Source organism: Carlito syrichta, unplaced genomic scaffold (assembly GCF_000164805.1).
Source record: "Carlito syrichta isolate Samal-C Ts95f unplaced genomic scaffold, Tarsius_syrichta-2.0.1 Scaffold313872, whole genome shotgun sequence".
In the NCBI taxonomy this organism is placed as follows: domain Eukaryota; kingdom Metazoa; phylum Chordata; class Mammalia; order Primates; family Tarsiidae; genus Carlito; species Carlito syrichta.
Genome location: NW_007257968.1, coordinates 11,344 through 25,961, shown reverse-complemented (window position 1 = coordinate 25,961; position 14,618 = coordinate 11,344). Strand labels below are relative to the sequence as shown.

The following is a 14,618-nucleotide window of genomic DNA, read 5'->3' as shown; positions in this document are numbered from 1 at the left end:
AAGCTTCCTAAACTGTAAAAGAGCAGAGGGTCGGGTCAGGACCCTGAAACCCTGGGGGAAAGCAGGAGAGAACGCTGAGGGAGCAAACTGCACCTCCCCACCCTTCCAGACATGAGAGAAAGCCCTGAGATCAGTGAGTGGTGTCAACGGAAGGCATTGCTATTATAAAGCATCTGAGGGAAAAACAAAACAAAAAACCTTGAACTTGCTGTCAGGCAGGTCTGGATTTGAATCCGCGGGTACTTAACCTTATCTCGAGTCCCTAATTTGTGTAGTGGGGCTATTTGGAATCCATCTTGTGGGGCTGCAGACCTCGGTCTGCAAGAGCAGGCAGCCAAGGGAGGTGGCACGGGGAGAGGCTGGATCTGAGATGGAAGCCGCCCGTAGCACTCAGCCCTGGGCCCAGCTCTCAGCTGTGGCTGTGCATGACAAGCACCTGATACCCAGGCAGCGCTTCTCAAAACTGGTCGCTGGACCCCCAGCATCATCATCAATGGGAAACGTGTGGGAAATGCACATTCTCAGGCTCCACCCCAGCCCCGCTGAGGAAATGCACATTCTCCAGGGGGTACCCTAGCACCCTCCAGGCGATGCCGATGCTTGCCATGGGAGAGTGCAGTGCTCAGGACTGGGATTGCTGAGAAAGTGTCTCAGGTGAGTCACCACCTGCGGAGGTTAGGAAAATAACAGACGCCTGGGCCCCATCCCTGATTTTCATTTAGTGGGTCTGAAATGGGATCCAGGCACAGACTGAAATAGCAACTCTGTGGCCAGGCATCATGGCTCAAGCCTGTAATCCCAGCACTTTGGGAGGCTGAGGCAGGAGGATTGCTTGAGACCCGGAGTTTGAAACCAGCCTGGGCAACACAGCGAGACCCATCTCTACCAAAAAAAAAAAAAGTGTTAATTAACTGGTGTGGTGGTATATGTCTGTTAGCCCAGCTTCTCAGAGGGCTGAGGCAAGAGGATTGCTTGAGCCCAGGGGCTTGAGGCTGCAGTGAGCTGTGGTGGCAACACTGTGCTCTAGCCTGGATGATAGAGCAAGACCTTGTCTCTAAAACAAAACAAAACTCTGAACCAGATGTAGTGAAGATGTGGTGGCTCACGCCTATAATCCCAGCACTTTGGGAGGCCAGGGTAGCTGGATTGTTCAAGCCCAGGAGATCAAGACCTGCCTAGACAACATAGGACTTCATCTCTACAAAATATCAAAAAAGAAAAAAATTCACCAGGTATGATGGTGCACAACCAAAGTCCCAGCTACTTGGGAGGCTGAAAGGATTGCCTTAGCCCAGGAGGTCGAGGATGTGGTGAGCTGTGATGGTGCCACTGCACTCCAGCCTGGGCAACACAGTAAGACACTGACTCAAAAACAAACAAACAAAAGCCCTCTGCAGTTGATTCTTTTTTTTTTTTTTGGAGTCAGAGTCTTACTGTTGCCTGGGCTGGAGTGCAGTGGCACGCTCACGGCCACTGCAGCCTCAACCTGCTGGGCTCAGGTGATCCTTCCAACTCAGTCTCCCAAGTAGCTGGAACTACAGGTGCAGACCACCATGCCTGGCTAATTTTTTGATTTATTGTAGAGACGAGGTCTCACCAAGTTGCAAGGACTGGTCTTGAAACCCTGGGTTCAGGTCATCCTCTTGCCTGCAGTTGATTCTCATGAGCAGAGACAGCTCTGTTCTGGGCGCTTCCCCCCACACACTACACCCTTCCCTCTGAGAGCCAAGTCCCTGGAACAGAGTGCAAATTCTCTCCCTGGAGTCCTCTAGATCTCCAGGTCATCCCAGGAATAGCAGTTATGGACATGCAGTGGGTGCTTAAACATCTCATAGGTCTCCTATGAGTTGTTAAAATTCCCCATTTTACAGATGAAGACGCTGAGAGGTTAAGTAATTGGCCCTAGGACCAACAGCTACAAAATGGCAAGGCAAGGGTTCTGGCCTAGTTGTTTCCTGACTCCCAGAGTTCATTAGCATTTCCCCCCACTTCGTTTTACAAATAAGGAGTGACAAGACCACCAGGGGTGGCATCCATGACACTTCCTGTAACCTTGCCTAGATGCTCACAAGTGCTGTGGCACCAATCTCAGGGAACGGACGCCTGAGCCAGGAGCCACCCCAGGAAATGATGCCACTCCTCTGGGCACAGCTGCAACAGGAATAGGCAGGCCAAGGGGGGGATCATAAATTCAGCCACATACCACTTAGATTCCCACAGGATCCAAGCTATTAAGGAAACGGACACTCTGCCTTAACATCAGGCAAACTGGCCCTGACCACTGCGAACCCAGTGCAGGGAGAAGGGAGGAAGGAAGAAGGCAGCCAATGGTGGAGTAGAGAAAATAGAGCGTCATTTTACTACTAAAGAAGCATTTTCCAAAAAACGAGGAAGTTGCTGGCCAAAATCCTCTGGGCCCGGGGCCAGGTGGGAGGAGCTTCAGTTTGACAATGCCAGGCGGGACAGCCCTCCGCGGCTCCGGATTCGCTGGGAGAGCTGGTAAAGCTCCATCGTGGCCCTGGCATCCTCCACGGAGCTGTGGCCATGCCGGCTGTTCTGCAGACACAGTACAGAGGGAGACTTGGGGCGGGGCCTTCCCAGTGCACCCCGATTTCCAGGGCCCTGTGGTTGGTTGGTGGGCGAGAGTCTCCCCGAGGCCGCTGATGCCCTGGACTTGGAGGACTCCACAGGTGGCCGCAGCTGGTCTGGCTTCAGCCCCAGGACCAGAAGCACTAAGCCCAGGCATGAAATCCAGCATCCTGAGGACCAGGCTGTGCCCTCAAGGCGCCTGCAATCGGGTGGGGGGAGCGGAGGCTGCAGACTTGCTGCTAGACACACAGTGCCCCAGCAGCTCTCAGCACACCAAGGAGGGAGTGAGCGAACAACTCCAGCTTGGGGCATGGGAGAGGCTGCTCAGAGAGCTCACGGGTGTCAGTTAAGTGGGGCCAAATGCTGCAAGCACTTAGTGACTGGGGAGAGCTTGTACAACTCAAATAAGAGTTCTGTGAAAAGGAGGAGGGGATATGAGAGACAGTGATGGGAAGAGTGGAAGGCCTTGAATGCTGAGGCAGAAAATCTAGACTTTATGGAAGTCGGGGCCACTCAGTCCAGTCAAGGGAGGCGCAACTACCGTTTTTTTTGGTCTCTGTGTGTGCTATGCTCTAGGCCCATGTTATCTCATTAAAGCTCCGAGCTGGATACAATTATTCTCCCATTTTACCAATGGTGAAACTGAGGCTCACATACAAGCCAGTGAGTTGCGGTTCAGGGACCCGCCCCCTACAGGATCCACCATGCTGGGCAAATTCTCACTGGCATCAACTATCATCTCCCTTTGCATTCATTGCCTAGTCCTGGCTAGCACTCACAGCATGGGGGTTACATGCAGGCTGCTGGGCCTGGTTGCATTTTCTTGGTGTCCCTCTGTCGAGAGGCTTCTTTTTCTACCAAGGGCTCCGCTTCCAGACACCCCAGTCTGGGTGTCGGGGATATCCAATGAGGCAGCCCAGCTCAGAAAGGGTTTCTGTCCTTACTCTGGATAGTCAATAAACAAGTGGGCCGGGCTCATTGGCTCAGCCTGTAATCCCAGCACTGTGGGAGGCCAAGGTGAATGAATTGCCTGAGCCCTGAGCCCGCGGGTTTGAGACCCACCTGGGCAACTTGGCAAGACCTCATCTCTAGAATAAATCAAAAATTAGCTGGGTGTGGTAGCGCGCACCTGTAGTTCCAGTTACTTGAAAGGCTGAGGCGGAAGGATCGCCAGAGCTCAGCAGGTCAAGGCTGCGGTGGCCAGGAGTGTGCCACTGCACTCCAGTCTGGGCGACAGAGTGAAACTCCAATTCAAAAAATAATTAAAATAAGATAAATAAAATAAAAAGCGGGTAGCACAGTGGCTATCCCTGTCCTGGGTGCTGAGCTGGGTGCTCTACATGGATCTTTGCCTATCTGCTCTTTGTCACCGCCCTCACTTGACAGATGAGGAAACTGAGGCACAGGGAAGTTATAGGCTCTGCCATTCTGCTCTATAGAGAAGGAAGCCCAGGACAGAAGCAGAAGGCGGCATAAGCATCCTTCCCTGATCACCAGCATTGGGGGGTGGGGTAGAGAGCCCTGGATTTGGAATTAGACAAACCCAGATTCAAATTCTAGCTCTGGCTGGGCACAGAGGCTCATGTAATGCCAGCACTTTGGGAGACTGAGATGGGAGGGTCCCTTGAAGCTAGGAGTTTGAGACCAGCCTGGGCAACATAGCGAGACCCTGCCTTAAAATTTTTTCTTTTTTTGCCAGGCATGGTGACTTGCACCTGTAATCCCAGCACTTTGGGAAGTGACAGCAAAAGAATTGCTTGAGCCCAGGGGTTTGAGACCAGCCTGGACAAGTTGGTGAGACCTTGTGTCTATAACAAATCAAAAAATTAGCCAGACGTGGTAGCGCTCACATGTGGTTCCAGCTACTTGAAAGGAGGGAGGATCTCCTGAGCCCAGCAGGTCAAAGCTGCAGTGGCCGTGACCATGCCACTGCACTCCAGCCTAGGTGACAGTGAGATTCTGACTCAAAAAAATTTTTTTTCTTTTTTTAAATTTCCAGCTCCCCTGCATATAAGCTCTGTGGCCACGGGCAAGTCACTTTTCCTCTCTGGGCCTCTGTTTCCTCCTCTGTAAAATAGGTCTGATCGTACCTTCCCTAGAGGAATGAGAGAATGTCAATTACCCAGCACCTTCCAAGGGACTTAATAATGAGGGCCCTTCCTTTTCCTGTATGGCCCAGTTCATCTTGCTGGCAGTTTGGGGGAAGCCCACAGGACTACCATTTTATTCCTTTTAGGGGAGGTAACACCACTGCCCATCTGTGACACTCCCCCATGTTAGCTCCTGGTGTCCCGCAGGCCAGTTCTGGTCACAATGATCAATAGCATCACGGGATCAGGGGCTGATTTCTAGGGGCGTCAATGTAGGTACGATCTGGTGGGGATGTTGATGAATCCCTGGAACAATGAGGTTCTGCCCAGGGACAGAGCCCAAAGGGGGGCCTTGGGTCAGGCTCAAGGCCCCAGAGGGATAGCCACAGAGTGACAGGGGCTCTGGGAAGAGCCCAGCCTAACCCTGGTGTGCCATGAGGCTAGCAGGGAAGCCCTGATTCAAGCCTGTTCCCTGCTCTGGACACAGTTCCTGAAGGTGCAGGGTGGGCTTCTTGCTCCCCAGCCCCTCCCCCAGCCAAGAGTCTCCCACACGTTTTGTTCCACTCTCCCCCTACCATGTCCTCCCTCTCCTGCCCTCCTTGATTTAGACTCACCTTCAAGCTCTCCTCAGACCTGACTCCCTGCCCTGCCAGTTCCTTCCTTTGTCCTGCTCCTGGCACTGCCCTTCCTGCCGTCAGACCCGCCCCATCCGTGAGGGCCTCTTGGTTGGATGGGAGGTGGCACATGTGGGTCTGATGGAAATTGGTGCACTGAAAGCCCAGCGTCCTGGACCCTACCATGGGTGCTTTAGACCATTTCCCAGAGTTCTGCAGTGGGAGGAGGCCTCATTATCCACAGGGTGACTGGCTTGATTTCAACAACAAAAACAAACCTTCATTGGGTGTTTTCTTCCCCTGCCCTCATCCTTACTCCACCAGCACTTCCTGGGGTCACCTCTCAAATAAACTTCTTCTTTTTTTTTGAGACAGGGTTTCACTCAGTTGCCCAGGCTGGAGTGCAGCAACATGACCCTGGCTTGCCACAGTCTCTAAGTTCTAAGCTCAAGTGATCTCCCTGCCTCAGCCTCCCAAGTAGTAAGGACGACAGGTGCATGCCACCACGCCTGGCTAATTTTTCTATTTTTTGTAGAGACAAGTTCTCAATTTTTTTGTCCAGGCTGGTCTTGAACTCCAGGCCTTAAGCAATCCTCCCACCTCAGCCTCCCAGAGTGCTGGGCTTACAGGTGTGAGCCACTGCACAGGCTTGCAAATAAACTTCTTGCATTCTGATCCTTGTCTAGAGAAAGCCCAAAGAAAGACACCCTCCCTCTCTTACAAGCACATAGCCTTTCAGGAGTAAAGGGAACAGTCCTCAGGCCAAATATTTGCACCAGAGTGGTTGGGGGTTTTGAGAGTCCAGGAGGGAGGGGCCAGGCCCCCACAGCAAGGGCTGCCAGCAATGCCTCAGGCAGGCTGCCCCAGTGCACTCCCCTATCTGGGGAGGAGAAGGAGAGGCAAAAGGAAAGGAGGAGGGGGAGGGAGAGATGGAAGAAGGGGAGGAGGGGGAAAAGGAGGGGGGAAGTGGAGGAGGGGGAGAAGGGGAAGAAGCAGAGGGCAGGAGGAGGAGGGGAAGGGGAGCAAGAGAGGAGGTAGAGAGGAGGTAGAGAGGGAGAAAGAGGGGGAGAAAGAGGAGGAGAAGGGGAGGAGGGGGCTGGAGGGGGGAAGCAGGCGGGAAGGAGGAGGGCCAAGGTCTCACCTGGATGCTCTTGTGCAGGAGGCGTTCACACAGTACCCGCAGGGAGATGCGTTGGCAGTAGTCTAGCTTGGCCTCGTGCCACAGCAGCCTGTCGGTGGACGTGTCGTAGATGGCGTAGTCCTCCATGTTCTCCTTCAGCGCCTTGAAGTCGTGCTTCAGGTCATGACCCACCACCAGCTTGCCTCTCAGGAGCTGCAGGATCTGGCCAGGAAGACCCCCCCCACACACACACAGACACACACATATATATCACCCAGGGCCCCCTGGGTCGAGGGCAACTTGGTGCAGTCATGGGACTTTCAGGGAGCAGCCCCTCCTAGACTTGCTGTGTGACCTCGGGCCAATTATTATCCCTCTCTAGCCTTGCTTCAAACATATCATCAGGTGAAAAGTGATGACTGGACCAGGCCACCCCTTCACATTCAATAGTTTCCATCTGGGCCAAAAGCCCACCTGGATTCCTTCAGTGACTCAGATGTGTAAATGGCTAGGACCTTCTGAGCACCTTCTATGTGCCGAGCACACATCAAAATACATCACATATATTATGCTGAACAATTCAATTGTGGCAGACAGGATAATAACCTCCCAAAGATGTCCATATCCTAGTGACTATGTTCTATAGCAAAGGGCAATGGGCTTTAGACTGCTAATCAGCTGACCTTTATTATTATTTTTTGAGTTGGAGTCTTACTGTCACCCAGGTTGGAGTGCAGTGCACACTCATGGCCACCACAGCCTCAACATACTGGGCTCAGGCAATCCTTCGCCTTAGCTTTCCAAGTAGCTGGAACTACAGGCATGTGCCACCACTCCTGGCTAATTTTTTTATTTATTGTAGAGATGAGGCCTCACTAAGTTGCCCAGGCTGATCTCAAACACCTGGGCTCAGACAGTTCTCTCACCTCTGCCTCCCAAAGTGCTAGGATTATGGGCCTGAGTCACCGTGCCCAGCCAGATGACCTTAACATAGATTTCCTGGGCCATCCAGGTGAGCCCAACATAATCACAGGGTTCTTAAATGTGGAGGTCAGAATGATCCCATGTGAGAAGTACTCCACATGCTGTCACTGGCTTTGAAGATAAAGAGGCCAGGTGTGGTGGCTCACACCTATAATCTCAGTACTTTGGGAGGCCAAAGTGGGAGAATTACTTGAGCCCAGGAATCGAAGTCCAGCTCGGGCAACATAGCAAGACTTCATTGCTACAAAAAAAAGTTTTAAAAAATTTAGATGGGTATGATGGCGTACACCTGTAGTCCCAACTACTCAGAAGGTTGAGGCACCAGCACCAAAGCAAACCTTCTGAGGATTCTAGCTCCGGCCTTTGAGATGCCTCAGCTGATGAGCTGCCCTGCTCACCCAGCACCTGCCCAGATTGCAGGTGTGTGAGCGACATAAATAGATGTTGTTTTAACCACTAGGTTTTGGGGTGATTTGCTAAGCACCATTAGATAACTCGCAGCTAGTCAGTGGCAGAACCAGGCCCTGAAGCCAGCAGGCTGGCTCTGGAGCCTGCTGGTCACTGCCACACTGCCAGAGAAGCGGGCCTGCTCCAGGCCTCCACCAGCCCAGGGGCTGAGCTGGGGGGACAACCCTGAGAGTGCCCCAGCCTAGTGTCCCCTCTCATGTCCTCTCCCATGTGGACAGCTCCCTCTGCTCTGGCCACGAAGGCCAGTCAGTTTTCCCACTGGACTGCCTTCAGAGAGGATGGGGAGGGGACCAGAAGACAGAATAGGGGCGAGCTATGCTGGGTCCAGTGGAAGAGACAGCTGCTGGCTATTCCAGGTCTGCTTTGGCCAGCCCTCAACAGCCTCCTCATTTTCTGTGCCCCGGGAAGAGTCTTCTTTGGATGGCTAGCACCTTCCCCACAGCCTGCTTCTCTTCTTAGGTGGTGAGTGGCCTCCTGGGACATCATGTGGTCCCTTTTACATATTCTCCCCTGATGACTACAGGAAACTGAGGCTCAGAGATAGGTGACTTGTCCAGGGCCACAGGGTTGCAAACGGAGTCTATGCCCCCACTGTCTTCAGGCAGTTTCATCAGCCTGCTCCATCACCCACATGGTTTTGTTGGAGGCCTCCTTTGGACACAGCCCTCACACCTTAGGGACCAGGAGAGCACACTGGGAGAACAGAGGAGTGTGCTCCCTGAGCCATGCCAGCACTTCTCAAGCCTGAGTGTGCTTAGGGATTACCTGGGGGATGTTGCTAAAATGTAGATCCGAGCCCAGATGTGGAGGCTTATGCCTGTAATCCCAGCACTGTGGGAGGCCAAGATGGGAGGATTGTTTGAGCCCAGGAGTTAGAGATCAGCCTAGGAAACATAGTGAGACCTTGTCTCTACAAAAAATAAAAAAAATTAAGGGGCGTGGGGGTATGCATCTATAATCCCAGCTACTCAGGAGGCTGAGGCAGGAGGATTGCCTGAGCACGAGGCTACAGTGAACCATCATTGTGCCACTGCACTTGAGCCTGGGTGACAGAGTGAGACCCCTAACTCAAAAACAATAACAACAAAAATCATAGATCCAGGAGGTCTGGAGCAGGGCCTGGAATTCCGATTTTTTTTTTTTTTTTTTTGAGTTGGAGTCTCACTCTGTCACGTAGGCTGGAGTGCAGTGGCAGCCTTGACCTGCTGGGCTCAGGTGATCCTTCTGTCTCAGCCTTCCAAGTAGCTGGAACCACAGGCATGCACCGCAATATCTGGCTAATTTTAAAAAATTTATTGTACAGATGAGGTCTCACCGAGTTGCCCAGGTTGGTCTCGAACCCTTGGGCTCACGCAATCCTCTCACCTCTGCCTACCAAAGTGCTGGGATTACAGGTGTGAGTCATTGTGCCTGGCTGGACTCTGCATTTTTTAATAGGCCATGCGATGCTGTTAGATGACAACACAGGCGTTTGACCTCAGAGCAGTGGTTTAGGGGAAACTTCTGTGTGGGGGAAATGGCTCAGCACATGGTGGGACGGGGAGCAGGGCAGGGCGTGGGTGGAGGCATGTGTGGGCGGCTGTGGGTTCTGTGCCTTTCCTCGCCAACATCCTTCATGCTTCTGAACAATGCGGCTTGTTTTCCCCACCTGGCACTTGGCTCAGGCCCAGTTCACACAAAGCCCTGAAGGAACTCCTCCGCCATCCCAGAGGCTGCCGCAGCCAGCTCAGACATAAGGGGGCCCAGTCATCTTGACACAGTTTCCCAGGAGATTCATCATTACTTCCAGAGCCTGAGAGTCCCAGGGGGTGGGGGGAGCCAGGGCGTGGGTCTACTTCAGGCATCATAGAACTCATCATGAGACAAATAAATAAGAGGGGAGGGCAAGCAGAGGGAGGCCAAGGAAGAAGGGCGGGAAGAGAACAGTTTATCTAGCCTGGAGACACCCATGACCCTTCAGGGCAAAGACTGCTGAGACTTGATGTATGGCCTCAGGGACAGCAAAGACCCTCTCTGGACCCCAGTTTTCCCGTTTGTAAAGTGAGGGCCCGAACCACAGAGGTTCAAGTGGCCCCTTAGCAGCCAGGGCTCCCTGACTTTCTGAGGCAGGGCTGGAAAGGAAGCAGAAGGACCTGCAGGAGCCCAGGAGGAGATGGAAAGGTACCAGCAGGCCGAACCTCAGGACTATGTGACCTGCTGGCCACAGGACCTGCCCGGAGTCAGCATCATAAGCCAGGTGTGTCAGACTTCGCCACTGTCAAACACAAGGGGCGGAGACTCTCACATTCCTGGAAAGAACCCGGGTGGGGCTGGGGAAAGAACAATTATTGTTCTCCTCTTAGCAGCCTGGCACTGTGCCAGGTACTTTCTTTACCTGCCACAAGACTCCTCCACGGGATTATACTCAGATCTGGTTTACAGAGGAAGGAGCCGAGGATCAGAGAGGTTAGGAGGCTTGCCCAGGGCACACAGCTAGAGTTGAGACCTGCTATGTGGCGTCTAGATTCACCTGACCCCACGATTGTTATTATAATTGTTATTATACTACCTAGAAAACTGAGGGACAGAGAGCACTGCCAGGCCCATGAAGCACTCAATAAACTGGGAATACAGATAGCCCTATGAGGCAGGGATTTCATACCCCTGGACCAATCACGGTGGTGTGCACTGGGTCATGAATGGGAGAGGGCAGGCCACATCTGCCTGCATTCTCTTTTCGTTGTGTTTCCACTCTATTTCCAAGTATTTCCCAGGTATGCCTGCTCCAAGAAATCAGGAGAGCCCAGCCCTGCTCCAGACCTAGTGAGTCAAAATTGCCAGGGGAGGCGTGTTCACAAATGTTCTAGGGGATTCTTCCTGGCTGATGGGTTTGCACACTTTGGCATTGAAGCCCATAGGCCCAACAGGCCCACTCAGGGCCTGTTGCTTCCACCGATCCATCATTCTAGCTCATGCATCATTCATTCACTCTTGGCTACCAGGCGAGAAGACTTGAGTCAGGGACCCTGAAAAGTCCTTCACAGAGGACCAAGTCCCCTACTGTCATATTCCAGAGTGGCTCAGCCTCACTGTTGCTCCTGTCCCCTGCCAAGCTCTCTGGGTGCCCCTGCCCCTAGCTGGTGCCTGGTTTCCACAAGGCCACTCACCCTGGGGCAAATCTGGATGTTGAAGCCTTTTTCCTCCTTTATCTGGCTGAGCCCCAGCGAGACCTGCCAGGTGGCCAGGCCCCAACAGGATGCTCCAGACCATGCGAAGGCTGCCGTGCTGGCTACAGCTGAAATCACTCCCTGTCACAAGCAACTGTGGCCTCCCTCTGCCCGCACCTCCCTCCTAAACACAATGCTTCACGGTGTAAATGCCATTTATCATGCTGGTCTGACATTGAAAGAGCATTCACTGGCTGGTGTGGTGGCTCACATCTGTACTACCAGAACTTTGAGAGGCCAAGGTGAGAGAATTGCTTGAGGCCAGGAGTTCAAGAACAACTTAGGCAACATAGTGAGACCTCATCTCTTAAAAAAGAAAAAATTAGCTGGGCATGGTGGCACACACCTATAGTTCTAGCTACTTGGGAGGCTGAGGTAGAAGGATTATCTGAGCCTAAGAAGTTGAGGCTGCGGTGAACCATGATTGTGCCACTGTACTTCAGCCTGGGCGACAATGAGACTCTGACTCAAAAAAACCCCAAAAAACAAAACAAAAAAAAAGGGAGGCCCAAACCTTACCTATACAATGACTATTCCACTTGTATACCTAATCCTGAATTGTTCCCCACACCTTAAAAAAAAAAAGCATTAACTCACAAAAGTAACTTATAAACCATTAAAATTTACTTTAGATTAAAAAAAAAAAAAAGATGGTTAACCCACCAGGCGGGAGCCTTGAATCGGGCACTGATTTATATCACAGTTTCCTGCATGTTCTTAGTCAACCTCCTAGACTCAGGCAATCCTCCTGCCTCAGTCTCCCAAGTAGCTGGAACTACAGTGTATGCCACCATGCCCAGCTGATTTTATTTTTTGTAGAGATGAGGTCTCACTATGTTGCCTAAGTTGTTCTTGAACTCCTGGCCTCAAGCAATCTTCTCACCTTGGCCTCCCAAAGTGCTGGGATTATAGCCAGTGAATGCTCTTTTAATGTCAGTCCAGCATGAGTGGCATCTACTCTGTGAAACATTGTATTTAGCCAGTCCCCAGTGCATGAGTTCCCTGCTGTGCTGACAGTCTCATTTGTGGGAATCTCTCTAGAGTAGTGTTTCTCAGTTTCAGCACTACTGACTACTGGGCCAGATACCTCTGTGTTCTGTGTGTGTGGCAGGGGATGGGGCTGTCTTGTGCATCTAGGAACAGCATCCTTGGGCCCTACTCACTAGAAGCCGGTAGCACCCACCATTGTGACAACCAGAAATGTCTCTGGATGTTGCTAAATGTCCTCTGCAGGGCAAAATCTCACCTCATTGAGAACTGCTGTTTTAGATCAGCAGAGATATCAAGATAAGAGGCAATTACTTACATTGTAAAAGTAAAAGCTCAGAAAATAAAAAAGAAAGGTGTGGGGTGTGTAGCCCACTCACATCCCCGTCCTAGAATGCAGGAGTCTCAAGGCTCCCAGAGCCTTCCTGGTCCCCTGGTTTCCTGCTCACTGCTGGCTAGACCCACTCACTGCATCCGCTGGGAGGAAGATGCAGGGAAGTGAGGATCCTCTGAAAACTGCCTGCATGAAGCCAGTCCTAGCCTCACCTGAGAGTGTCCCCTGGCCCTGCAGAGTCTTAATAGAAACTGTTAGGTTTCTGCCTCTTGGGGCTCCCAGCACACTTGGGGGCCCATGAGCCTGATCTGTCTTTGGAATTAAAACACTGTGAGCTGGGCACAGTGGTTCACGTCTATAATCCCAGCACTTTGGGAGGCCGAGGTGAGAGGATTGCCTGAGCCCATGAGTTCGAGACCAGCCTGGGCAAGTTGGCAAGACCTCGTCTCTACAATAAATCAAGAAAAATTAACCAGGAGTGATGTGCAGGTCTGTAGTTCCAGCTACTTGGAAGGCCAAGGCAGAAGGATCGCCTGAGCCCAACAGGTTGAGGCTGCGGATGCCGTGAGCGTGCCACTGCACTTCAGCCTGAACAACAGTGAGACTCTGATTCAAAACAAAGCAACAACAACAAAAAACACTGAGGATGAGGGTGGGATCAAGCTGCCTCTGGGGACAGCCAACTTGGCACTCAGGACGGCCATGGCCTTGTGCCACATCTCCACTCGTGTGCTGTGCTGGACGTGGTCCCTTATGTATACTGGACACGCAGCATTTATGGAGCACATCCACACCCCCTGAACACAGGATCTGAATGTCCCAGCTCCAGCTCTGGAGCCAGAGTTTGGGTCTCTGTTCTGCCCTGTCCTTGGACAGTTGACCCAGCCTTGTCACCTCAGTCTCCTCATCCATAAAATGGGTGTGATGGTCCTAGTAAACTACTCCCTGGGGCTGTGATGGGGAATGAAGGAAGTGGTGGGTGACAAACGTTCCGGACAGCGCCAGGGACGTGGTGCTGGGTGTGGATACACCTGCCTGTGATATCATCCCTGTGTTACAGAGGGTCCCCCTGAGGGAAATACAGAGAGGTCAAACAAGCCAGAGGCCACAGAGCAATCAGGTGGCAACGTTGGGATTGGAGCCCCGACCAGCCAAGTCTAAAGACAGTGTAAGCTGGGCTCAGTGGCTCAGCTTGTAATCCCGTGCTTTGGGAGGCTGAGGTGAGTGGATTGCCTGAGCCTGCGGGTTTGAGACCCGCCTCGGCAACTTGGCGAGACCTCCTCTCTACAGTAAATCAAAAAATGAGCCGGGCGTGGTGGTGCATGCCTGTAGTTCCAGCTACTTGGAAGGCTGAGACGGAAGGATCGCCGGAGCCCAGCAGGTCGAGGCTGCAGTGGCCAGGAGCGTGCCACTGCACTCCAGTCTGGGCGACAGAGTGAGACTCCAACTTAAAAAAAAAAAAAAAAAAAAAAAAAAGAAGACAGTGTACCTGTTCCCACCCCCTGGGGCCATGTGTCTATCTTGGCATCTCAACAGCCAAGGCCCACACATGGGCAGGGGTGGTTTTACTCCATACAGCTGCCAGAACTCTTCTGTATTTTAGAAAAATCAGCTCAACTTCAATCCCATGAACACTCTAAAGCCACCTGCTCTGGGCAAAGCCCAGCCTCTGATCTGGGGGTAGGGGGTGTGGCACTAGGCAGACACTGTGTGTGGAAGGACTACTGTCAAGTGCATGGGTGACAGGAAGGAGAGTCAGAGATCGGGCTTTGGAGGGGCAGGGCAGCGACAGCGGGCAGGGGTGGGGACAGGCATCATAAAGGATGGTGGTGGCCAGGCTTGGTGGCTCAGCCTGTCATCCCAGCACTTTGGGAGGTCGAGGTGAGTGGATTGCCTGAGCCCGTGGGTTGGAGACAAGCCCGGGCACCTTGGGAGACCTCGTCTCTACAATAAAAAAAAAAAAAAAAAAAAATTGCGAGGTATGGTAGTGTGCGCCTGTAGTTCTAGCTACTTGGAAGGCTGAGGTGGAAGGATCACTTGAGCCCAGCAGGTCGACACTGGGGTGGCCGTGAGTGTGCCACTGCACTCCAGCCTGGGCAATGGACTGAGACTCCAACTCTTAAAAAAAAAAAAAAGGGCCGGGCTCGGTGGTTCAGCCTGTACTCGCGCGCCTTTGGGAGGCTGAGGTGAGTGGATTGCCTGAGCCCGCGGGTTCGAGACCTGCCT

At 52.5% G+C, this 14,618-nt stretch overlaps 1 protein-coding gene across 3 annotated transcripts in view; it reads right to left on the bottom strand.

Moving 5' to 3' along the window:
• Window positions 1-2,424: 2,424 nt before the first annotated feature.
• ISG20 (interferon stimulated exonuclease gene 20) overlaps window positions 2,425-14,618 on the bottom strand; it is a 17,201-nt gene continuing 5,007 nt past the window's right edge. Inside the window, exons 3-4 of one of the 3 annotated variants that reach the window (XM_008070608.2) lie at window positions 6,435-6,635; window positions 2,425-2,556 (exon numbers count right to left, since the gene is read on the bottom strand). In XM_008070608.2, the coding sequence (XP_008068799.1) occupies window positions 2,440-2,556; window positions 6,435-6,635 (318 nt within the window). In that variant the 3' untranslated portion in view covers window positions 2,425-2,439. Of the gene's footprint in view, window positions 2,557-2,710; window positions 2,789-6,434; window positions 6,636-14,618 lie in introns of those variants that run through there. The other 2 variants (XM_021718840.1, XM_021718841.1) reach the window with 2 other exon arrangements.